This window comes from Neoarius graeffei, chromosome 25 (assembly GCF_027579695.1).
Source record: "Neoarius graeffei isolate fNeoGra1 chromosome 25, fNeoGra1.pri, whole genome shotgun sequence".
In the NCBI taxonomy this organism is placed as follows: domain Eukaryota; kingdom Metazoa; phylum Chordata; class Actinopteri; order Siluriformes; family Ariidae; genus Neoarius; species Neoarius graeffei.
In genome coordinates, this window is record NC_083593.1 from 52351403 (window position 1) to 52377203 (window position 25801).

Consider the following 25801-nt stretch of genomic DNA (forward strand, 5'->3'; position numbering starts at 1 on the left):
AGAGATAATATCCATACAGGACATGTTCGAGTATTCATTTGTTCGTATTTGTCCCTGTATACTAGGGCTACATACCTAAACGTAACATCAGGTACAGGTACCGGTACAGAGGTTTAGGTACAGGTCCGGACCTGTACCTGAACAATTTGACAAATTCTTCTGAACTTCTTTAAAGGCGTCGTGTGGTAATTTCAGCAATCAGGCTATATCATGTGTCAAAATGTCGGGTTTGGTGGGTTATTCAAGCCCCTCGGTTTCCCGCGATCTCAGTGTCACGATGCGCCCGCTACAAGCATTTAAAGTTGACGCGCACAGCCAAATTTAGGCAGCCAGCCGTTAACTAGGTCAACTTATGTGTGACGTCATACCAGTAACCTCCCTTGGATGATGCTGGCCTGTCGCCATGTTTTCTCTATAGCATGCGTTTACCAGAGTTGTTTACATTGCGGATTTTGTGGATTTATTCAGTTTGTGGATAGTTTTGAACACTCAAAACACTATGAAATGATGTATTAATATTCTGTGATACAAAATGCCTAATCGGTGTATTTTCACAAAACTCCAATTAAACCTCCATGATCTTGCAATATTATGTACAACACCCCATGTCGCTTTTAATAGGTCTAAGATCATCATAGGAGAGCAAAATAGATCTATAGGATAGAAACCAAAAGGCCAAATTTGGACTTGTGTCCAAATTTTACAGTGATTTATGCCACAGAGCTGCCTTTAACTAATAATTATCACTTATTACTGACGATTGTACGTTTACTAAACAATACAGTACAAAGCTCAATACTCCCAGCCTATAACATACTGAATATCAAGTTAAAATCAACTGCAATAAAAGGAAAATGATGAAAACTGGAATATCAAGGGGTCTACTGTATCAGAAGGCCCACTACATTTCGCGAGATCGCAAGCTGTCAGGTTGCTAGAATTCAGTCTTTCTAGCTATACTTTCACCCCTACAGCTATCAGTATGACACATAATCATAGATTAATCACACAGCATTCTAATTCAAGTGAAAATGGTCTTTAAAAATACACACAAGTAGTGATTTAGTCAGAGAAACCAACCAAAACAATTCTTCAAGTCACCGGTCTTCATTCTCGTCTTCGTTTCTGTCGTCGTCAGAACTGTCCTCATTTTCTTCTGAAGATGAGCGCTCGGGTTCAAATCTGTAAGGCTGGATACCACCAGGACATTCAGCTGTCAAAATCTCTACTTGTGGGCCATTTTCTTCTTCTGTATCGGTAAAATCAAAGCTAATTTCCTCAGCATCGCTCCTATTTTCTGGTGTGTCCGTCATTGCAACTGCACCGAGTGGTTACTGGTATGACGTCACACAGCTGTTCCACTGACCGAGAGGGGGCGCTGCGAACGCGGGAAATTTCAAGTGATGGGCATGACCAAATAAGGACCGATTACAACCGCGGGAAGCTTTTGAAAAATCGACGGTCAATTTATTTCGAATCTCAAAAGCATTCTGGTGCAGAATAATGCGACTTTTATCGCCACTGCGTGACGCCTTTAATAATGACGGAAACGTTAATAAACTGTTGACAACTTGTCAGTATCTTTATTCAAAGAAAACCGAACATAACTAGGTTTCCTACCTCACTTCTCAGTCTCACACTATAGTTAACTTGGGACAAAAAGTCATAAGTTGTCTCACAGCAAGAAGTGACTACACTAGAGTACCAGACATGCCAACCCTGTATGATAGCAAACTGTAATGGTTGTTTTGAGATATTTGTCCATGTCTGGCGTTGGCAGACATAATGCACGCAGAGCGTGCATGGGGGGGTTCCAAAGGGGGGTGCGCCCCCCTTTGGGCTCGGAAAATTTTATAAAATGCATTCAGAAATGGTGACCTCTGGTGGCTTTTTACAGTGAAAATAAAGGGCAATCAGTACCATTTGAATACTTATAATATTAAATCATACAACTTCAGTTATTCTGTCAAACTTCAAAAATATTTGCAAATGAACAGAAAAAATACTGGGTTTTTTTTAGAATATATATTCTGAAAAGAAATCAAATGATTATCAAAAAATAACTGAGAAAACTTTATTCTATAACTTCAAGCAACAAGAAGTGTTTTCTCTCAAAAATGACAAATTACAATATAAAAATATCAGCAATTAACAAAACATTGGTTCAAACACAGTACATCTATTCCAGTTCTACGTGAATTTGATAGACAGGATCCCCATCATAACATTCTTCAGACCTCGATTAGCTAAAAAGCATGCAAACCTACTGTAAAACTTTCCACATTCATATATATATATATGAGTAAATTGAAAATGGAAAAATGCTTGAATCTCTGAGTACATATATAAATGAATCATAAATGAAAATCTAAAGATATACATATTGTAAGTATGAATGGTCATGACTAGAGCATCTTGTATTGCAGTCATTCAACCAAACTAAAATATAAAAACAAGTATTTGAAAAACAAGTATTTGGTATAAACTAGTGCTGTCAAAAATGTCGCGTTATTAACGCGTTAACTTGACTCAATTTTAACGGCGATAATTTTTTTTTATCGCGAGATTAACGCTCTGTGACATGATGCCACGCCCCGCACAGCCAGAGTCCTCTGCCCTCCCCCGAAGAGCCACGGTGCTCGGCTTAGGTTTCGTTTTCCCATCGGCGGCTCCAGCCCCACTTTGCAGTGGCTGTGACAAGACGTGTTATGCTCTGCAATAAAAAAAAAACACTGGTACAACCAGTGTTCGAACTATGCCGATATTTTCGGGGGGTCCCTTTTTTTTTCCCTTGGGGGGGTGCTTGCGCTTGTCTCAGAGCGCGGATCTCCATCGTGCGCTCACTTCGGATATGCAAATGCTTCCTGTTACACACGATTGCTATGTCAATAAACATCATTTTGCCAATATTTTAGAGACCCCCCAACATTTCCCAAATCATGTTTTCAAGGGATCTCATGTCTGTTTCAGGGGATCTCGGATCCCCCGAGTACCCCCGTAGTTCGAACGGTGAGCAAGCCCATTCACTTTTTTATGCTGATAAGAGAATTACAATGGTTTTTCATGTGACAAAAATGTGCGATTAAATTGCAATTAATCGCGAGTTAACTATGATCGCGATTAAATATTTTAATCGCTTGACAGCACTAGTATAAACACATACAACTAATCTGACTAGAGACAGCAGATATTGAAAAAGTTTACCTGTACATATACCTTGATTTTGGAAAGCACCAAAAACTGTATACAAGGTACTGTATTCCTCTTTAAATTTTTGGTACACGGTCTTAGTTTTGCCGATCATTTTTCTTGCTTTTTTCGGCGGCGGGTCAGACGGATCGGCTGAACTGTCAGCCATTTTTTGCTTCTTCTAAAGTACAAAATGTGCGCGGGGCTCTTATTGGTCGAAATTTGATAAAATTGCTGAGGTTAACCAATCAGAGACCTTGTTTCTAAAGCATTGGCTGACATTCTAGTAATAGCGCCCTCTGCCGGGAGACTGGGAAATCGCAAGTGTGGGAATTCTGGCGGCAAATTTGAAAACATCAATTATGAGCAAAAACCGTAATAATCGACTTCAAAGTCGTAATAGCGTAATTGGACCACCGAAACCGTAATGATTACGGGCAAACTGTAATGGTTGGCATGTCTGGAGTACTATAGACTACGCGCAGTCCGCGGTCTTTAACTTACGCGGCAAAATTACACAAAGCAGCAAAGACTGCCAATGCCAGCAAAGGAAAAATGGCTGACCTGATTTTGAGTCTTTTTGACCAATCAGAACGCTGGATCAGCCAAGCTCTCGCAATGTCTCGTGAGACTGTGGCGAGAGGATCTCAAATCAAAGATGGCTCTGATTTCAAGTTTCAGCGTGGCATTTTACGTCTTTTCCAGTGCTAAATTTTCATCTTTGTGGTAGGATTTACGCATCTTCAGTCACAAAATAAGCAGATACTTGGTGTAAATTTATATCAGTACAGTACCGGTACTTCATGATCCGGTATTTTGGACCTGTACCGAATTGATTTTCACGGTACAGTACCGGTATGCAGCCCTACTGTATACTGTGCTCAGATTGTTTTGTTTGTTTTTCTTTTAAAATCAAACGTCTTGCTGTCTCCGAGGTTCAGATATCACTAGTGCAAATTACACAAGCGAATCCAAGATTGTGACGTCTTATTACCGAGGCTGAGATCTCATGGATACATCGCGTCTATATTGTTGTAAACAACCCCGAAGATGCTGAGTGTCAGTGTAAAATATGCCCAAACATCGCAAAGGGAAAGTTTTTTTTTTTTTTTGCCATCCCTAATCCTATAAAGGATATTACTGTGAAGGAGCAAGCAGTAAAATGACTGCATTTCATCAGCACTGGTCACACTGTGGACAAATTTCATTTCAGCAGGCACAAGGTGGTTTATGAAGACCGCTTCATGGGAATTATCAGCATATCAAAACCTGCTAATTTAGTTAATAAAACCCTACGATATACAAAGGTATTGGTTTCTGGGGCGGTCCCAAATATTTTTGTTCATAGGCTTGCAAAATCTGACCGTGGACACGTCAGGTGAGCGATAATTCAGACTCTTACGTAACCTGAAACTGAAAATACGTGACTTTTTTTTCCTTCTATGTATATGTAAGCCTAAATTGTATGCAACAATTAATTGGATATATTGGTCCTGGATTGAAAAAAGAAAATTACAGAACATTTGAGTCGATGGCTGTGTGTTACTAAGGGAAACAGTGTACTAGTGTGCAAGCTTCGTCACAAGCGGATATTCGGTTTTAGTCCACGCCCTGGGAAGCCTACTCTGAGCAATATCACAACTTTGATATAAAATGAATAAATTGTTATTATAATGTTTTATTTTTAATTAAAATGTGTAAGAGGTACATCAGGGCACTTGCCACAATCAGCAAAAGGAGTTAATTTTTTTTGGTTTTGTTTGGCTTTAAGCAATATTTGGGTGTAAAATGTTTGAGTGGCATTTAAATAACATTTGTAACATTTAACTCACTTGTCATTGTGTGTATATTCCCAGCTAGCTAACAAGAGCTAACCTGATAGGACTTTTATTATGTATACGTATTTATATAGAAATAAAAAGCTCTCCTTAGGCCCACAGGCTTAAACACCCACCCACCTGTCTTCTGCTGTTCTAATGGAGGGAGAAATTATCAAAACAGTTACAACCAAATCTGAATACAGTGGTGCTTGAAAGTTTGTGAACTCTTTAGAATTTTCTATATTTCTGCATAAATATGAGCTAAAACATCATCAGATTTTCACACAAGTCCTAAAAGTAGATAAAGAGAACCCAATTAAACAAATGAGACAAAAATATTATACTTGGTCATTTATTTATTGAGGAAAATGATCCAATATTACATATCTGTGAGTGGCAAAAGTATGTGAACCTTTGCTTTCAGTATCTGGTGTGACCCCCTTGTGCAGCAATAACTGCAACTAAACGTTTGCGGTAACTGTTGATCAGTCCTGCACACCGGCTTGGAGGAATTTTAGCCCGTTCCTCCGTACAGAACAGCTTCAACTCTGGGATGTTGGTGGGTTTCCTCACATGAACTGCTCGCTTCAGGTCCTTCCACAACATTTTGATTGGATTAAGGTCAGGACTTTGACTTGGCCATTCCAAAACATTAACTTTATTCTTCTTTAACCATTCTTTGGTAGAACGACTTGTGTGCTTAGGGTCGTTGTCTTGCTGCATGACCCACCTTCTCTTGAGATTCAGTTCATGGACAGATGTCCTGTCATTTTCCTTTAGAATTCGCTGGTATAATTCAGAATTTATTGTTCCATCGATGATGGCAAGCCGTCCTGGCCCAGATGCAGCAAAACAGGCCCAAACCATGATACTACCACCACCATGTTTCACAGATGGGATAAGGTTCTTATGCTGGAATGCAGTGTTTTCCTTTCTCCAAACATAACGCTTCTCATTTCAACCAAAAAGTTCTATTTTGGTCTCATCCGTCCACAAAACATTTTTCCAATAGCCTTCTGGCTTGTTCACGTGATCTTTAGCAAACTGCAGATGAGCAGCAATGTTCTTTTTGGAGAGCAGTGGCTTTCTCCTTGCAACCCTGCCATGCACACCATTGTTGTTCAGTGTTCTCCTGATGGTGGACTCATAAACATTAACATTAGCCAATGTGAGAGAGGCCTTCAGTTGCTTAGAAGTTACCCTGGGGTCCTTTGCGACCTCGCCGAATATTACATGCCTTGCTCTTGGAGTGATCTTTGTTGGTCGACCACTCCTGGGGAGGGTAACAATGGTCTTGAATTTCCTCCATTTGTACACAATCTGTTTGACTGTGGATTGGTGGAGTCTGAACTCTTTAGAGATGGTTTTGTAACCTTTTCCAGCCTGATGAGCATCAACAACGCTTTTTCTGAGGTCCTCAGAAATCTCCTTTGTTCGTGCCATGATCCACTTCCACAAACGTGTTGTGAAGATCAGACTTTGATAGATCCCTGTTCTTTAAATAAAACAGGGTGCCCACTCACACCTGATTGTCATCCCATTGATTGAAAACACCTGACTCTAATTTCACCTTCAAATTAACTGCTAATCCTAGAGGTTCACATACTTTTGCCACTCACAGATATGTAATATTGGATCATTTTCCTCAATAAATAAATGACCAAGTATAATATTTTTGTCTCATTTGTTTAACTGGGTTCTCTTTATCTACTTTTAGGACTTGTGTGAAAATCTGATGATGTTTTAGGTCATATTTATGCAGAAATATAGAAAATTTCTAAAGGGTTCACAAACTTTTTCAAGCACCACTGTACGTTTATTACTTCACTGCATCACATCTCTGCCTTTTTTTTTTTTTTTTTTTAGGTGACCTCTATTTTGAAAAGGCAGTCAATGGTTTCCTCTCGGACCTCTTTACCAAGTGGAAAGTGAGCATCTGCTTTTCATCCACACTGATTCTTCTTCTTTACATATTTATTTGCAGCAGTAACAGAAATAGAAGTTTGTTGTTAATGTTTTTCACTCGTGTTAGGAAAAAAACTGCAGCCATGAGGTCACGGTGGTGTTGTTCTCCCGTACCTTCTACGCTGCCAAGACTCTAGGTGAGCTTCCTACACGTACACGCTCAGAATGCCGGCAGCTTCACTGTAGAACAGTGAAAAAAAAAAAAAAACTAACACGCCCGTAGTCAGCTGGGATAGGCTCCAGCTTGCCTGCGACCGTGTTAGTTTTTTTTTTTTTTTTTTTCCCATCTCTGGCTCTCACCATCTCGAGATCAGTCCCCTCGTGTCACCCAGACGTCTGGGGGTGAGTCGCAGAAAAAAGAAAGGAACCCCACAATCGGTTCGCAATCTTTATTCGCAAGTCCCACAATACAACGAGAGAATACAGGGATTTTATATGTGTCTTATCTGTGTGGATGAAATGACATCACTGTTTGATATCTGTCTATGTGTGTGTGTGTGTGGATATGCAGCTATGCTATGTGTGTGTGTATGTGAATGTGTGTGTGTGTTGTGTGTGCGTCGTAGGATGTCAGACTATGACAACAGTGACTAGGTCAGTAAACCTTGGACTGAGCAAAACACATCTTAATAAGCAATATATTTCATATCAACGGATGTTTTTTAACAACTCCGCAACTCAGCATTTACGCACGTCAAAGTGCGAGATGTTTTTTTTTTTTTTTAATGACAATTTTAAAGGTCCCATGGCATGAAATTTTCACTTTCTGAGTTTTTTTAACGTTAAAATGAGTTCCTCTGACCTTCTTAAGTCACCCCAGTGGCTAGAAATTTCATAATGTGTAAACCAAACTATGCCCAACATTTGAGAATGGCACGTCAAAACGGCGTGTTGATAAACTCTTCCCTTGCCTACGTCAGCAAGGGAGATGATCCCCACGCCCCCCCTCTGGATTCCCACCCACTGTATGGATTGCCCGCCCAGTTGTAGTGAGGAGACCATAGAGGACACAACATGGCATCACCTAAGCGAGCGAAACATGGAAATTGCGCTGTACATGGATGTGACAACACAGAAAAGAGTCTGTTTTTACTGCCGACGGGAGAGCCCCTGAAGACGCAGTGGCTTAATTTTATTTACTTCAATAATACGCCGTCGAGTCTACCTAAGACGGTGTATGTTTGTCGGAAGCATTTTCCTGAGGAATGTTTCCACAACTTGGGACAGTACAGGGCAGGTTTTGCACATCAACTGTCACTGAAGCCTGGGTCCGTACCAAGCATCCCTGCCGCATCAGCCACAAACACCAAACAAGTAAGTGTATAACTGTTAAGTCGTTTTGCCGTGTTTTAAAATCGGTGCCACGTTAGCCTTGCAATGGCTACATTAGCTGTGCAGCTAACCGCTTCCTGCAGTTAGCCAGGTACTCTGCGCTACAAAACCAAAAAGCATGCAGCATGCTCTGTTATAATAGCCAATCAAAACAGTTTTTACAAAGACACCCACATTCTTTTTTTAAGTCACTCGTTCATTTTATTTGTTTGTTTGTTCAGTAAAAACCCAAACATTTGTTGAATTTATTTTATTTCCTCGCGTCGCACCTTAATGACGTCAGCGCGCGGTATTTTTCCCTTCGCGGTTTGTTCCTTCTCTCTCGCCATAGTAAGACACCCACATCCGCTTGTTCTGACCCACTGGAGGTAGCGTCACAGTGCTGTTAACCAATCAGAGGTAACACGTTTACATGTCATGAGTATTAATGATGAGACCCGCCCCCACCCTCTACCCTTCCCCGCCGCCATGCTTCTCATTAGCAAAACGACGCACTGGGAAAAGCGCTGAAATGGGGCTTTCTCCCAGGAGGCTATATCTACGTGCCGAGGGTTCATTTCGAGAAAGGCTGCAGATATAACATCCGGAAACCTCCACGAGCCCGTTTAAAGCATCAACAAACCACCATGCCATGGGACCTTTAAACAAAGACATGTTTATGTCTAGTCTAGCAAAGAAGTGTGTGTCTTCTCCACCGGAGGAAGGTCACACAGTAACTTTACAGGAAATTATACAGGAATAGGATCTAAGAGGCTAAAATATTAAATTCATAAAGTCTTAACAATCCCAAATCGCATTCTGCATTCTAAAACTACAAAACTAACTTAAATCACTTAATGCAGCTTTAAATCTAACATTCAATCATTTCAATTTCAAATTCAACACTGGAGAGACTGGTTAAATCTAACAATCCTAAATCACGTTCTGCAGCTATAAAACTAACTTAAATCATGGCTTTAAATCCTAACAGGGCGAAAGGCGGGGTACACCCTGGACAAGTCGCCAGGTCATCACAGGGCTGACACATAGACACAGACAACCATTCACACTCACATTCACACCTACGCTCAATTTAGAGTCACCAGTTAACCTAACCTGCATGTCTTTGGACTGTGGGGGAAACCGGAGCACCCAGAGGAAACCCACGCAGACACGGGGAGAACATGCAAACTCCGCACAGAAAGGCCCTTGCCGGCCACGGGGCTCGAACCCGGACCTTCTTGCTGTGAGGCGACAGCGCTAACCACTACACCACCGTGCCGCCAAAAAGTGTCCTATGAATTGAAAATATTTTTAATATAACGGAATAAATATATGATTATAAGGCTAAATTCTAGACGTTTTTGTTACATACTCATTTAAAACGTTACATTTTGATCGACAGGCAGAATTTCACTCACAATTTGTATTTCTTCTTCTTCTGGCCGCTCCCGATTAGGGGTCGCCACAGCGGATCTTTCATCTCCATCGCTCCTTGTCTTCCACATCCTTCTCTACCACACCTGCCACTTTCATGTCCTCTCTCACCACATCCATGTATGGTATCTCCTCTTTGGCCTTCCTCGTTTTCGTTTGCCTGGCAGCTCCATCCTCAACATTCTCCTTCCAACACCTCTTCTCAGGATGTGCCCATACCATCTCAGTCTCATCTCTCTTAGCTTCATTCCCAAGCTCTCCACATGTGCCGTCCCTCTGATGTGCTCGTTCCTTATCCTGTCCAACCTCCCATCGCAAACACACAATTTGTGTTTTAAAAAAAAAATCTGACCTCATCATGTGCACCTACTCACTGGCCACTTTATTAGGAACACCATCCACCTGCACCTGTTTTAATGCAGGTCTCTAATCAGCCTTGACAGCATCACGACGTGTTAAAAAAAAAAATCATGCAGATACAAATCAAGAGCTTCAGTTAATGTTCACACATCAGAATGGGAAAAATTGTGATCTCAATTTTCGTGTGACTTTCTTTCACTGTGGTATGGGTGTTGAGTATTTCAGAAACTGATGATCTCCTGGGCTTTTCATACACAAACCACAGTCTGTAGAGTTTACACAGAATGGTGTGAAAAACAAAAAAACATCGAGTGAATGAGTGAGCGACAGTTCTGTGGGTGGAAACAAACGCCTTGTTGATAAGAGAGGTCGGAGGAAAATGGACAGGTTGGTTCGAGCTTTTTTTTTTTTCTTTTGCCAGGAAGGATATCGTAACTCATGGCAACTCCTTTACAACCGTGATGAGCAGAAAAGCATCTCAGCATGCAACAGCAGAAGGGTTCCAGTCCTGCGAAGAACAGGAAGCTTAGAATTAAGAATGAGTTCCTATAGAGATCTTGCAGTCACGTGACCGGAAAGTACACAACCGCCATCTTGTCGGTCAAAAACACCGCTGAATACTGCTGCACTCGTGTACAGAATGGATCAATTTCAACCGACGGACTACACGGCTCATTTTTCTAATGAACAGATAACTAGATATATGTCTAAAATAAACGATCTACAGATTTGTGACCCTTATGGCTTACCGGACGGAGTTTTCACGACCGGATTTTGAACTGCCAGCGGAATACCCGGACGTGTATAATTCCCTCATTAACTTTCCCTCGCTGTTCAGTGGTGAAGCACTGCGTGCTTATAAATCTCTGGACAGTTATCTTTACAGAAATTCAGGATTTGTCAGCGACTCAGATGTGGCATCTTGTAAACAAGAATCCTCATTGGATGGGTAAGTCACTTAAGTATTGAGTATAGCACTGACCAGCCGATTATAGAATAGAATAAGGTAATTCCAGCTCGTCCGTCTTGTTTACATGGATCTGGCGTTGGAGAGGTAGAGGCTTGGCAGTGGAGGTTTGAGTGGCTGTTTTCTGAGCTTAGTCAACAGGCCGGCTCTGCAGCCTCGCTTTTGCTTCCGCTCCCGGCGCCGCCTCCTTCGCTTTGCTTCCGATAACAATCCACGGAGACCCCGCTGGTCTCGCTATCTCGTCCGGAATGTTTTTTTTTTCCTCGTCCGGAATGTTGTGCATGCGATGGAAATCGCTACAAACCGTCATTTTCTGCTGGAAACCCATGTCCAGTAAGTCCATACGGTTGTAGTGGATATTGAAGTCCAGTACAGACGAACAACACGCAAAAATACACACAAAAACGTGCACAGGTAGGGAGAGCTTGTAGCCGCAGCCGTTGTAGTAGAATTGTATATACCGTATTTTTCGGACTATAAGTCGCACTTTTTTTCATGGTTCGGATAGCCATGCGACTTATACTCCGGTGCGACATATATATATATATTTTTTCACCGCGGAATAACTGGAGCTGATGCTGAGTCTGATGACAGCCACGCAGAAGAAGAGGAAACGGTGCTTCGTCTGCCACTGGAGTTGGCAGAGTTGTTCAGAAGCGACACCGAGGATGAGGAATTCAATGGATTTGCTGATTTGGAGTGAAATCGCCAGCTTGATAAACTTGATTGACCGGTGTTTTATTATTAATGATAGGCCTATAGTTATTTAAATAAGGTATGTAGTGATTTTAGGCAGTGCTTAATTTGTGAAGTGGGAGGTCCCGGAACGCAGGAGGTGGGTGGGTCCGGCGACTCAAAAAAAAAAGGTGGGGGATGGTTTACTATAACTTTACGCACACGCGCTTATTGTGTGTGTAAAAAAAAATAATAATATCAGACATTATGATCTTAGAAAATGCTTTAGTAATGAACAGTTACAGACAGTAATATGTCGTGATATGTTATAAAATATTATTTTTATTAGGCTATATATTAAATTATATATTAAATGTATAAATTTAATAGAGTAAATAAATATATAAATAAAGATTTATCTTCTAAAATAACAGACTACTCATATCACAACCGGTTTATTTCACCATTGGAGATCAGATCACACAAGACATGAGTTAAATTACTCTTTTTAAGGATTTAAGTAGGGGATTTAAAAGCGGTTGTTTTTTTTTTCACTAGACGGTTGTCTTTGGAGATGATATACCTATAGCCTACTTGACTTCTGATTTAATGAAATAAAATTCGACAAAAATGAAGAATGACACTCCTCGATGATGACTACAGCTTTAATAACACAGATGAAAGAGCCATGGGGCGATAATAAGCCCTACCGGTAAAAATATTCTAAAAGCAAACTGATTAATGCATCAGTAATAGGCTACTAATATTAGTTATAATAATAATATAGGCTATTAGTAATAATGATAGTATTAAAGATAGTAGTAGATATTTAAAATAATCAGACTAGGTTGCTTACAGGGCAAAGGGCGCGTTATCACTGCTCAGCTGTTCGTTTATTAAATAAACAATGCAGTCGCACAGTAACCACGCACCGCTTATCAGATAGAATCACAGATTCTATGGATAGAATAACCCTTCAAAAAAGTGCGACTTATAGTCCGGCGCGACGTATACATGTTTTTTTCGTCTTCATAATGCATTTTTTGGCTGATGCGACTTAAACTCCGGAGCGACGTATAGTCCGGAAAATACGGTAGTAGGTTTTTCCAGAAGAAAAGGTAGAAGTAAAAGTAGAAGTAGAAGGCGGAATATGGCGTTTGACCGACAAGATGGCGTCTGTCACAATCTGGATCGGCTGTGACGTCACATGCAAGTGCTCCATTAAAGTGGTTGGTGAGCGTATATATTTTTACTGTGTTATGTCTGAAGTAATGACGTCGCCTCGGAGTCCTGCACTCCAATTCCTCAAAGAGTCACCTCTGAATCTCCTTGGTGTTGGTTCCACACACTGATCCACTTCATGCATCACAGGGTTTCAGTTAGCAAGAACCCAGTAGATATCAGCTTTTATTTTGAATGTGATTGTTTCATACATGTCAACCTTTGGTCAATCAAACCTGTATAACCAACCTCCAAAATCCGTATTTCCCTTATAAAATCCGTATAAGATGCAAATTAAAATAATTTACCTAAAATTTGAATGATAATTAACAATGATATATCCCAGTTACTTTTTATTCAATATTAATAACAATAAACCTTCAGAATGAATACAAAGCTCCAATGTTTGACAAAAACACAAAGTGTTATCAGCGTAGTTACGAAGGAAATACTTCGTTGTTTGGAGACAGGTTTCACCGAGCGGCTATTATGCGCGAGACTTCATATTAGCCACAAAGTCAGGAAAACCTGTTCGTAAAATTACGTTATAATGACCAAATACAATGAAAAGTATTTTTCCAGTCTCACCTGTGAAAGGTAATCCCATGTGATCTCGTTTGGACGGTAAACCTGTTGGTACAGTTAAATGCAGCACATGAATGAGGCATCTTTATTCTCCGGCGAGGATGACGTATGATTCTACGCAGAAGCTGGCGTCTATGACTTCACGGTTGGCGGGATTCTCGCAATGCGGTGTGCGCATGATCAAAAGTGGAACGAAGTCTCGCTACCACAAGATAACGTGCGATTTCATAAGACTCTTTACTGGCTGTGTGTGGTGTACAGTACGTTTGTAAATGTTATGCGTTCTTTTATCATCGTGGGAATTGATTATAGCTCTAAATAAATATTGAAGTTTTTTTTAAAGAATCCGTATAACTTTATTTATACGCCCGTATACGACGTTTATTGAATCAAATCCGTATAAAATACGGACATTCCGTATAGGTTGACATTGTATGTTGTTTGGAGACCAAACCGGCTGACCAAAAGGTCGCCGGTTTGATTCCCTGGACCAGCAGGAATGGCTGAAGTGCCCTTGAGCAAGTCACCTAACCCCCAACTTGTGTATATTATGCGTCACTCTGAATAAGAGCATCTATTAAAGGGGAACTGAAGGCAAATTTTTTTAATCATCAAAATTCTATTCTCGTTTTCTTAAATATCGGAATGCATTTTTGATCGCTATTTTGTCGCTGCTATAGCAAGTTATGAGTGTTTGAAATATGCTCTGTAATATATCAGTCCATATGTCAAAGCAACGGCCATAAACGAGATTCGTTGAGACCTGTGCGAGACATCGTAGGACAGAAGTAAAACGTACAGCGGAAATCAAACCCTGTGTCCGAAATCGCTCACTACTCCCTATACAGGGAATTACTATATAGAGGACTATACAATGAGCTCATTGGTAAAATGAAAAAACCCTTTCGGACACGAGTCCATCGCGCCGGTATTTACGTCATTACTGTCGCACAATTAAAACGTGCCGGATCAGTCGGCTGGTGGGTTTTCAAAATAATAAATACATGCGTTTTTGTGATAAATCCATATTACACTGAGTGCATTTCCCACATTAATCAATACACAGCACCTGCAGCTTTCAGTTCTTTTAAATCAAGGCTGAATACTTTTTCTTCTTTGCCGCTGCCTTTTATTAAATCAAATTTGAGACTTTTTAATTTGATTTCTTTCAGCGCAACCACAATGCATGATGGGATATATTGCTTTCGTTAGTGACCATCGCTGTACAGTACTTTTCGTGATGTATTGTGGGATACTTTGAGCGCACTATATAGGGTGTAAATAATCCTCACTAAGGTTTCAGACAGCACTACAAAATGGCGTCCTCACTATACAGTGAGCAGGGAGCGATTTCAGACACGGCTGGCTAGCACTTCACATTTCGAAGTCCCGCACAAGTAGAATAGAATAGAATGCCTTTATTGTCACTGTACAAATGTACAACGAAATTTAGTTCATCACAGGAGAGCAAAGCTGCTGCATACGGACGCGCCGCCACTCTTGGGCACTTCAGCCTAAGGCCGTCCTATGTTAACCTAACTGCATGTCTTTGGAAACCGGAGCACCCGGAGGAAACCCACACAGACACGGAGAGAACATGCAAACTTCACACAGAAAGGCCCTCGCCGGCTGCTGGGCTCGAACCCAGGACCTTCTTGCTGTGAGGCGACAGCGCTAAACACTACACCATAGGGTGCATGGTGCCCCCTAAAAATGAAAAGTTCCTCCGATCACGATGCATTTTTGTTTTTATGTTCCTTTTCGTAAGAAAACACACTGGGTGAAATATTTTGACAAAATTCAAAAGTTGAATGGTGGCACCAGGAGGTCAAAGTTCTGGAAAAAGCTGCTATTTTATGACAAAATTTCAATCACTTTTCATGAAACATTATGACACCTTATAGCAGGGGTGGGCAATTATTTTTTCCATGGGGCCACATGAGAAACAGAAAATTTTGTGGAGGGCCGGACCAAAAGGCTGAACTAAATTCTGCATCATATTAATTGTATTTCTTTATATAAAGCAGTAAATAACATTGTTTTTACAAGCTGCTAAGACTGGTAAGAGTCTGGAAAAAACGAGGTTGCCTTACAAAAAATGTCTTTTATTCAATCAAATTTCCCAAAACAATGGTTAACAAAATGTGAACGTTTGTACTTTTTTTTTTTTTTAAGTCACATTCACCCCAAAACACAATAAAGACATCACAATATTGTCTTTCTACTCCAAATATCAAGCAAGATACATCATATTATAATAATGACGCCCACATTTGTAGTCTAATCACCTCATTTGGTGCTTTTCGCCGGAGATCGGCTCCGGCGCCTGCTAGTGACGTCACACGATGTGATTGGCTGGACCGTTTGAAGGATGACGTACAAGTTTGTGGTTGGTCTGGACAAATTACGGAAGTAGTTATCGCGGGATTAGGTTTCGTGGGATTTCATGTCGCGCGCATTGCGTTTTTGTTGAACACAACTTCAAAATAAAAGCAATGCACATTCAGTCCATGCATGAGGTAAAATTAGAAAATAAGTTTATTTTGTAATTTCTAATTGACCTTACACGGGCCGGTCAGAATGAACCAAAGGGCCGGATGCGGCCCGCGGGCCGTAAAATGCCCAGGTCTGCCTTATAGAGTATACCAAATATCTTGGATACACATTTTTAGTACATATTCTAAATATATTATCAAGCACAGTTTGAGTTTTAGCTGTTCATTGAATCATTGTTCAACTACTTTTAAACAATACAAATGTATTATGATGAATCACATTAATGCTTCTCAATCCCTTGCAAAGGTTCTTAACATGATCTCTGGGTCACAAGAAATCAATAAATGGAGTCCAACATTGTGATTCAAACCTTACGCGAAAACATAAAATAAGCGTTTTTTGGCAAAAAAAAATGAACCTCATGGTGCCGCCATTAGACTTTTGAATATGGTCAAAAAATTGTACAGGATGTCTTTATTGGTGAAAAGGAACACCCGAACAAAAACGCATCAGATTTTATGAAAGTGAGGGCAACTGATGCACCCTACTACACCACCGTGCCGCCACAAGTCTCGTGAAGATCGCGTGGATAAGCGACGCCTGCCGTGGACCAGACGAACTAAATTCAACACGGCTAAAAACCGAACAGGCCGATAAGTATAATATTTAATTTCAATTAGTTGCCAATACGAGTCACGATATAAGGTTACTAAAACCGAAAACGTAATTGAATAACACGTTAAGAAATAAAGCAAGTTTAAAAATGACTTCAGTTCCGCATTAAATGCCTGTAATGTAATGAAGACAGACTGTGTTGATTATGTGGATCAAGCTGACATCGAGCTGCAAAATAATGTTCAGGGCTCCCGAGTGTCTCAACGGTAAGGCATCCGTTGCTGGGACTCGAGAGTGAGACTGGGTATAAGGGATGGCTGTACTCACAGTCACACGAGCCAGTCATTGGCATCTCTGAGCTCATGTATGCAAAAGAGGGTAGATGGCGCTTTCCTTCGAGCGTGTTCTACTCCACCCTGTGATGTAGCATGTTCAAAAAGATGTGATTGGATACCTTCATGTGTCATGTGTTGGCCTTTTTCATAAGGAGAGCTGGCTAGTTTCCGAACTAGAATCTGGGGGAAAATAAATTGATCGTGATCGCTTGGTAATATTCTCATACTGCGACAGACTTTCTGATAAATATAGTCCTGTAATTAGTGACCCCTGATTTAATTAATCCGAGTTACGTGTTCTGTCCTGATACTCGTTTTATTGGAATGCTGAAAAGAAATGTTTTAAAATACAACCCTGATTCCAAAAAAGTTGGGACAAAGTACAAATTGTAAATAAAAATGGAATGCAATGATGTGGAAGTTTCAAAATTCCATATTTTATTCAGAATAGAACATAGATGACGTATCAAATGTTTCCCACTGTGAAACATCCCCTTTTCTCTTTACAACAGTCTGTAAACGTCTGGGGACTGAGGAGACAAGTTGCTCAAGTTTAGGGATAGGAATGTTAACCCATTCTTGTCTAATGTAGGATTCTAGTTGCTCAACTGTCTTAGGTCTTTTTTGTCGTATCTTCCGTTTTATGATGCGCCAAATGTTTTCTATGGGTGAAAGATCTGGACTGCAGGCTGGCCAGTTCAGTACCCGGACCCTTCTTCTACGCAGCCATGATGCTGTAATTGATGCAGTATGTGGTTTGGCATTGTCATGTTGGAAAATGCAAGGTCTTCCCTGAAAGAGACGTCATCTGGATGGGAGCATATGTTGCTCTCGAACCTGGATATACCTTTCAGCATTGATGGTGTCTTTCCAGATGTGTAAGCTGCCCATGCCACACTCACTAATGCAACCCCGTACCATCAGAGATGCAGGCTTCTGAACTGAGTGCTGATAACAACTTGGGTCGTCCTTCTCCTCTTTAGTCCGAATGACACGGCGTCCCTGATTTCCATAAAGAACTTCAAATTTTGATTCGTCTGACCACAGAACAGTTTTCCACTTTGCCACAGTCCATTTTAAATGAGCCTTGGCCCAGAGAAGACGTCTGCGCTTCTGGATCATGTTTAGATACGGCTTCTTCTTTGAACTATAGAGTTTTAGCTGGCAACGGCGGATGGCACGGTGAATTGTGTTCACAGATAATGTTCTCTGGAAATATTCCTGAGCCCATTTTGTGATTTCCAATACAGAAGCATGCCTGTATGTGATGCAGTGCCATCTAAGGGCCCGAAGATCACGGGCACCCAGTATGGTTTTCCGGCCTTGACCTTTACGCACAGAGATTCTTCCAGATTCTCTGAATCTTTTGATGATATTATGCACTGTAGATGATGATATGTTCAAACTCTTTGCAATTTTACACTGTCGAACTCCTTTCTGATATTGCTCCACTATTTGTCGGCGCAGAATTAGGGGGATTGGTGATCCTCTTCCCATCTTTACTTCTGAGAGCCGCTGCCACTCCAAGATGCTCTTTTTATACCCAGTCATGTTAATGACCTATTGCCAATTGACCTAATGAGTTGCAATTTGGTCCTCCAGCTGTTCCTTTTTTGTACCTTTAACTTTTCCAGCCTCTTATTGCCCCTGTCCCAACTTTTTTGAGACGTGTTGCTGTCATGAAATTTCAAATGAGCCAATATTTGACATGAAATTTCAAAATGTCTCACTTTCGACATTTGATATGTTGTCTATGTTCTATTATGAATACAATATCAGTTTTTGAGGTTTGTAAATTATTGCATTCCGTTTTTATTTACAATTTGTACTTTGTCCCAACTTTTTTGGAATCGGGGTTGTAAATACAAAGTTTGACGTTTTATTGCACACTCAGTGACAGCTGGGCTCAGCATACAGGACTTGCGGTCTTAATGATTTCTCCCCCCCAAACATCAGATGAGTTTCCAGAGAGTCAGAGAGGAGCCATAAGGCAGGACCACGAGGGACGCTACTACGAGGATTTCTACAGGTTTCAGCACATACTCATGAACACTTGTATACAAGTTTAAAATGATCCGGTTGGCTTGAAGATAAGTTAGATGAACAGATCAAGTATATTTGGGTTCAAGGGAGGGGGAATCATGTCAATTTTATTTAAAATTTATCGTCAAGTCTGTAATTTTCTGCGCCGTGGTGCAGAGTGGTGGCTCAGAACGAGAGGAGAGACGAGTGGACGTCTTTGCTGGTCACCATTAAGAAGCTGTTCATCCAGTATCCAGTGCTGGTGCGCCTCAAAGGAGCAGGTACAAACACACACATGGTTTTTTTTATTTATTTATTTAAAATCTCAATCCTGGTCCTTGTTTTCTTTATTTTAACTCGCATTTGTTTCATGATAAACGGCCGTATGTTTGCTGTGTGTGACAGACGGGTTTCCTTGTGGACAGAACTCCACTGCTGCTCAGGGGAATTACCTCGAAGCCAACAACTTGTCATTTAACGGTTTGTAAAATCTGACGCTCCGCAACACCGTAATAACGATGGCTGATACAGTGACCTCTCTGACACCTGTCTGAACTCGGCTCTGTCTGTGTTGCAGTTTTCGATAAACATTACATCAACCGTAACTTTGACCGAACCGGTCAGATGTCAGTGGTGATCACACCGGGAGTGGGCGTGTTCGAGGTGGACCGCCTCCTCATGATCCTCACCAAACAGCGCATGATCGACAACGGTGAGGCCATACATCCTCTGTCTCAGGCAGGAAGTGTGTTCACGAGTGTCTCGTTTGTTTCAGTGTAATATTATATTATACAACCTGAAAGAAAGGAACTGAATCTCATGCACCAGAGCTGTAACTGATTTTATTTTTTTCACGGTCCAAATCCTGCACTCTGATTGGCTGGCGAGCAGGTCCGTATCCTACGGTACGGACCCTGGTTACGGACCTCTGGCGACTCGCTCATTCACAACAACAACAAACATAGTAGCATTTTTGTCAACATTTATCTTTTATAAGATTTATTTATGAGATCATCAAAAATCTTATAAATTTTTGCCAGCATTTCTCAGGAGAATAGCATTAATTTTACAGCATGGATAGCGATAACGACAGTGTTCACAGTGAAAGCATGTTTTACTACCCTGAGGAAGAAGAAATAAAAGAAAACATTTCAGGAGAAAGCTAAAAACCTGTAATTTGCTAACGCCGAGCAAAAACATGGCTGAATCCTGAATGAATGACTCCTGTTTGTATAAATAGGGGACTACATAGGGGGCAAAATGTAGTTTTTTTTTTTTTTTTTTTTTTCCTGCCATGGAAGTGCACTTGTATACCGAGGAGGAAGCCATTTGCATTACAGCCGTGAATGAGGATTCAAAATGGCGGCTCGGCTCGGTTTGGTTTTCCCTTTCGGGCGCTCTCGTTTTCTGTTAGAATTTGGTAAAGAAAAAAATAAATATTTACCAGCTTAAAGTCGGTCCGTATGGTGAAATACTGTGACCTCGGCCTTGAATACTGACCTCGGCTCAGAGGGCCTCGCTCAGTACTTTCAAGACCTCAGTCACGGTATTTCACCATACGGACCGCCCAGCTGGTAAATAACACATATATATATATATATATATATATAGTGTATGTGTGTGTGTGTGTGTGTGTATATATATATATATATATATATATATATATATATATATATATATATATATATAAAAAGCTGTTTCCCCTTAAAGAAAACATAAACACACAAATACAATGCAGTTTTTTTTTTAAGTTGTAATGAGAATCACAGTGTTTTAGTTTATCGAGTTTATAAAATCATCTGTAAATGTTTTATACTCTGTCGATTTTGTATTAATGCAATTTTTTATGGTTTTGTTATGAAGAATTTAGTTTGTTCTTAGTTTCCGGATACAGTAGTGTTTTTGAATTCTTATTAAAAATAGTAAAACAAAACCCAAAACATGCATTCAAAAAATACTAATTTAAATAAGTAATGAACAGAATGAGCATACTTTCTGCAGCAGTTTGTTTAATTGATTGATTTCTTACACCCAAGGGATTGTTATTCAGAAGTATAAACACAATTTAAGTATCAATAAAAAAAAAAGAATATAATTTCTGCAGTGGTACAAAATTAAAACAGATGAAAACAAAATTGAAACAGTTTTGTTAAAATTACAGTATGGTTTTTTTTCGGTTTCCATCCATCCATCCATCCATCCATCCATCCATCCATCCATCCATCCATCCATCCATCCATCCATCCATCCATCCATCCATCCATCCATCCATCCATCCATCCATCCATCCATCCATCCATCCATCCATCCATCCATCCATCCATCCATCCATCCATCCATCCATCCATCCATCCATCCATCCATCCATCCATCCATCCATCCATCCATCCATCCATCCATCCATCCATCCATCCATCCATCCCACAGCCAGTCAATTATTATTCAGAAGCATTAGGATAAGACGGCCTTTTATTATCCCACAAGGGGAAATTTGCATTGGTATAGCAGCAAAATATATAAAGAGGAAAAGATAAGGCAGTGAAGGAGTAGTGCAAAAGTACTAAGTATACAAAAAAGGATATATAAAAGAAATAAACTACAAATTTAGAGATAAAAAAACAAATTTGCATAAATTAACAGGTTTGCAGATATATAGTTAGCATAAGTGTATTACAAAGGTGGTATTGTACGTGTAAGTACTGCACAGGTATTATCACCAGTATTATCCAGATAGTATTGCACAAGTAAGTAGGTATATCGCACGAGCCATTTTAACCGTGTGTAGCTCGCAGTTCACTGTAAAGTACTGATGCTGATAGTCAGTGCACACAGTAACATGAAAATTTTCAATTTTTTAATAAAAAACTAATTAATGTACTTTGTGCAGTGTTGTAAAATAAGAATAATTTTTAAAACGTTCATATTTTTGGTCTAAATTATATAGAAATTAAGCTATAGGCTTGATTTGATTGATTGATTGATTGATTGATTAGTTAATTACATTTCTCAGCTTTCCTAAACCCAATGAATTGTTATCCAGAAGCGTAAAAAACACATTTTAAATTATTAATATTTTAAAAAAGCAAATTAATATATTTTCTGCAATGGTACAAAATTAAAACAAATGAAAACAAACACAATTTAAACAATTTTTTTTAAATCACAGTTTGTTTGTTAATTTATTTATGTTTCAGCTTTCCCACAGCCAGTGAATTGTTATTCAGAAGCATAAAAACACACAAATTTTCAGTTATTAATTAAAAAGCTTATAATACATAGAGCCAAATTACTCAATTCTGATTGGTCAATCAAGGAGGGCTTTTTTCTTTAAAGTGCATATTCTGGACCAATTTCGTGGGTTTTTTTTGTTTTGTTTTTTTTATGTAAAGTATGTCCCTTTACACACTCATCCAGAAGGGTAATTTTGCACAAAGCCATCTGTCTACAGTAGAAAAAATAAAATAACAAAACGCGTCTGGAAAAATCCCAAGGGAGTCTGGAGCCAGATTCGTGACGTCACCTGCGGAAGCGCCAGCAGGCTGCGAGAGCTTTGCACGGTTTCAGTGCACAGCATGTGTAGACCAAGTGCTCCCATTTCTCTTTCATTGTCTGGTCTTTTGGGAAACGATGAGTACTAATCCCATCACGATTGGTGTTGCTACACCCTCCTACGATACATCTGTTAACCATTTTAATAATTACGCCATAACATTGAAGAAATTTGAGAAAACGACCTGGTGGTTTTCTGCATAAACAAACCAGCGCTGATGTAGGATTCAGAGGAAGGCGTCCCGCATGTGACGTCACAAAAACCAATGTTTGCCGGGAAATCCAAATGCCAAGTTTTTTCAGAGGCGGACCAATTCGCCTCAGATGGCTTGATTTCAACTGAATTTTTCTGGTATTGCGCAAGGTAAACAAATTGCACAAAATGCAAAATGTTACAGATATTTGACCAAAGTTTAATATAAAATAGGATAATTACATTGATCTTGCTCCTGAATTTACCCATGATATGCACTTTAACATATTTCTGAAATGCTATTGGCTAGTTCGTTGCTTGGTTACGGTTACAAAAATTAGCAAATTTTGTCAACAAAATGGCTGACTCTGCTGACTCAGCAATGCCGCGTTTCGCTATATTTGATGAAGAAATAATAAACCAATTGAAAGCTGTAAGCGGAAATGAAAATACCAAAAAAGTACGAATTTTTGGCTTACTGTGTTTTAGAAATGGGCTGCAGAAAGACAAATAAACGACTCTCTAGTGGCGTATGAATGCTGTGAGTTAGACAAGGTGCTGTCGCAGTTTTATGCAGAAGTGAGGAAGGAAAATGGAGAAAACCACGTTCAAAATCCTCGTGTCGTGTCGCCGTGTCATGATGAAAGACGCTTTAGAAACTTATTCAAACGTGCAAGATAGTCTCGCGCCCTGATTGGTTCAGAAAACGTGAATGACAAATGTTGTGAACTTGAATGGCTTCCAAAGTATGGCCTTATATATTATAAACAAGTAATCATATGGTTCCTCGTAAAATTAAGGATCAATTTCACTTGTGATTTCAAAGTTTTGAATTTCCAAAACTTCAAAATCACTCGTGAAATTAATCCTTAATTTTACTGGACCCCATACGATTACCTATACTAATTAATGTACTTTGTGCAGTGTTATAAAATAAAAACAAATTAAAAATAATTTTTAAAAAGCTCATAGTTTTTGTCATGGTATTATTTATTTATTTATTTATTTAGCGTCTTTCCCGCACATTTTCCTAAACCCAATGAATTATTATTCAGAAGTGTAAAAAAAAACATTTTAAATTATTAATATTTTTAAAAAGCAAATTAATATAATTTCTGCAATGGTACAAAATGAAAACAAATGAAAAACAAAAAACTTTTTTTTTTTGGGTCACAGATTTATTTATTTAATTAATTTTCACAGCTTTCCTGCACCCAATAAATTGTTATTCAGAAGTGTAAAAAAACACATTTTACGTTATTAATATTTTAAAAAAAGCACATTAATATAATTTCTGCAATGGTACAAAAAAATGATTAAAAATAAACATTAAACATCGGCACTTTTTTGTTGTTTGGGGGGTCATAGTGTGTTTCTTTCTTTCAATCTGACATGAAGTTGATTTTAAAAACACATATTTTGAAAAAAAAAATTTGAAAACCATACTTTATATAATCTGAAAACATTACCGTGCTTGTACAGTCTGTGTGTTCCGTATGGGAAATGTTTTTACAGAATATAATCTGTGACTCTAACTCAATTACAATAATTACAGTGTAATATAATCTAATATTCGGATGTTCAGTGGAAATAACTTGGCTTCCTGTTTACTTCAAACCCTGAGTGACTGGTGTTGTTGCGTGGGTTCTGATGGCGAGTGTGTCGTTGATTGGTTGACAGGGATCGGCGTGGACCTGGTGTGTATGGGAGAGCAGCCGCTTCATGCCGTCCCTCTCTTTAAGGTTCGTAGTTCATCAGCAGCTTCAACACATCCAGCGATCTACACAGCCTTGAGGGAGGCTTTGTGAATTTGAGAAAACTACCTTTTAAATCCACATGGCTTTGTGTTCTTAGTGTGTTTAAATCCAACACCACAGTGTGCCATAATGGTGTAATGACTTTCACAGTTGCACAACCGAACAGTCCCAGGTGACTCCAGACTGGATGACTACAATCTGCCTCACTGGATCAATCACAGGTGAGAGTGCAGACAGGAAGCTGACTCTACATACGACCAAGCACTTCCTCTCTCAGTGACAGAGGAAGATGAGAAGCTATTGGGGGAAAAATTAATTAGAGCTTGTTCCCAAGGAGATTGAATGAATAATTTTTTGGTAATATGTTGTGGGTTTTTTTTCTTTTAATTTATTTATTTTTTTAAAAAAACCATCATGTGCTGAAGCCAATGTGTAAAAATGCTCCTGAGAAACGTCCACATCCTGTTTAGTGACTTGGACAGTGGCTTGGTTCCTGCTGGTCTCCTGGTGCTCTGATCCAGGTTTTATGAGGACTATTGAAAATATGCAGGATAAAAAACAAAAATGATGAAAAATCCAATATGGCTGTGATGAACATCATGGGTTACATTGGCAAAAAGTTAGTGTCACATTATTAGAAACGTCCAGGACCAATCAAAGGTTTGGACATGCCTTCTAATTCTAATTCAGCGTGTTTTTCGTTGTTTTATTTTAGTAATGAAGTCACTTCATGTCTTAAAGTATGACACGATGGATGTTCTTGACTTAATATGGATTTCTACAGTTGTGGATGGAATAGAGCTATTTTATTATTTGTATTTTTTTTAATTTACTGTTTGATCTCAAACGCATTAAGAAGGCAAGAAACTTGTCCACTAATTAACTTTTGATGAGGCACGCCTGTTAATTGAAAAGTGTTCCAGGTGACTCCCTCATGAAGCTGGTTAAGATAATTCCAGTAGTGTACAAAAGCGTCATCAAGGTAAACGCTGGATGCACTGAAGAATCTAAAATATCAAACATATTTGTTAAAATTTATTACATAATTCCATTTATTTTTTTCGCGGTCCAAATCCTGCTCTCTGATTGGCTGGCGAGCGGGTCCGTATCCTACGGTACGGACCCCGGTTACTGACCCCGGTTATGGACCTCTGGCGACTCGCTCGTTCACAACAACAAACATAGTAGCATTTTTTTGTCAACATTTATCTTTTTTTTTTTTAATAAGATTTATTTATGAGATCATCAAAAATCTTATAAATTTTTGCCAGCATTTCTCAGGAGAATAGCATTAATTTTACAGC

At 39.5% G+C, this 25801-nt stretch overlaps 1 protein-coding gene across 8 annotated transcripts in view; it reads left to right on the forward strand.

Annotated features, from left to right (window-relative positions):
* depdc5 (DEP domain containing 5, GATOR1 subcomplex subunit) overlaps positions 1–25801 on the forward strand; it is a 90310-nt gene that overhangs the window by 20873 nt on the left and 43636 nt on the right. For all 8 annotated transcript variants that reach the window (XM_060908424.1, XM_060908427.1, XM_060908426.1 and 5 more), the window contains exons 10-17: positions 6876–6937; positions 7042–7111; positions 18933–19005; positions 19176–19279; positions 19404–19478; positions 19576–19710; positions 24421–24482; positions 24648–24718. In XM_060908424.1, coding sequence (XP_060764407.1) covers positions 6876–6937; positions 7042–7111; positions 18933–19005; positions 19176–19279; positions 19404–19478; positions 19576–19710; positions 24421–24482; positions 24648–24718 — 652 coding nt within the window. The remainder of the gene's footprint in view (positions 1–6875; positions 6938–7041; positions 7112–18932; positions 19006–19175; positions 19280–19403; positions 19479–19575; positions 19711–24420; positions 24483–24647; positions 24719–25801) is intronic.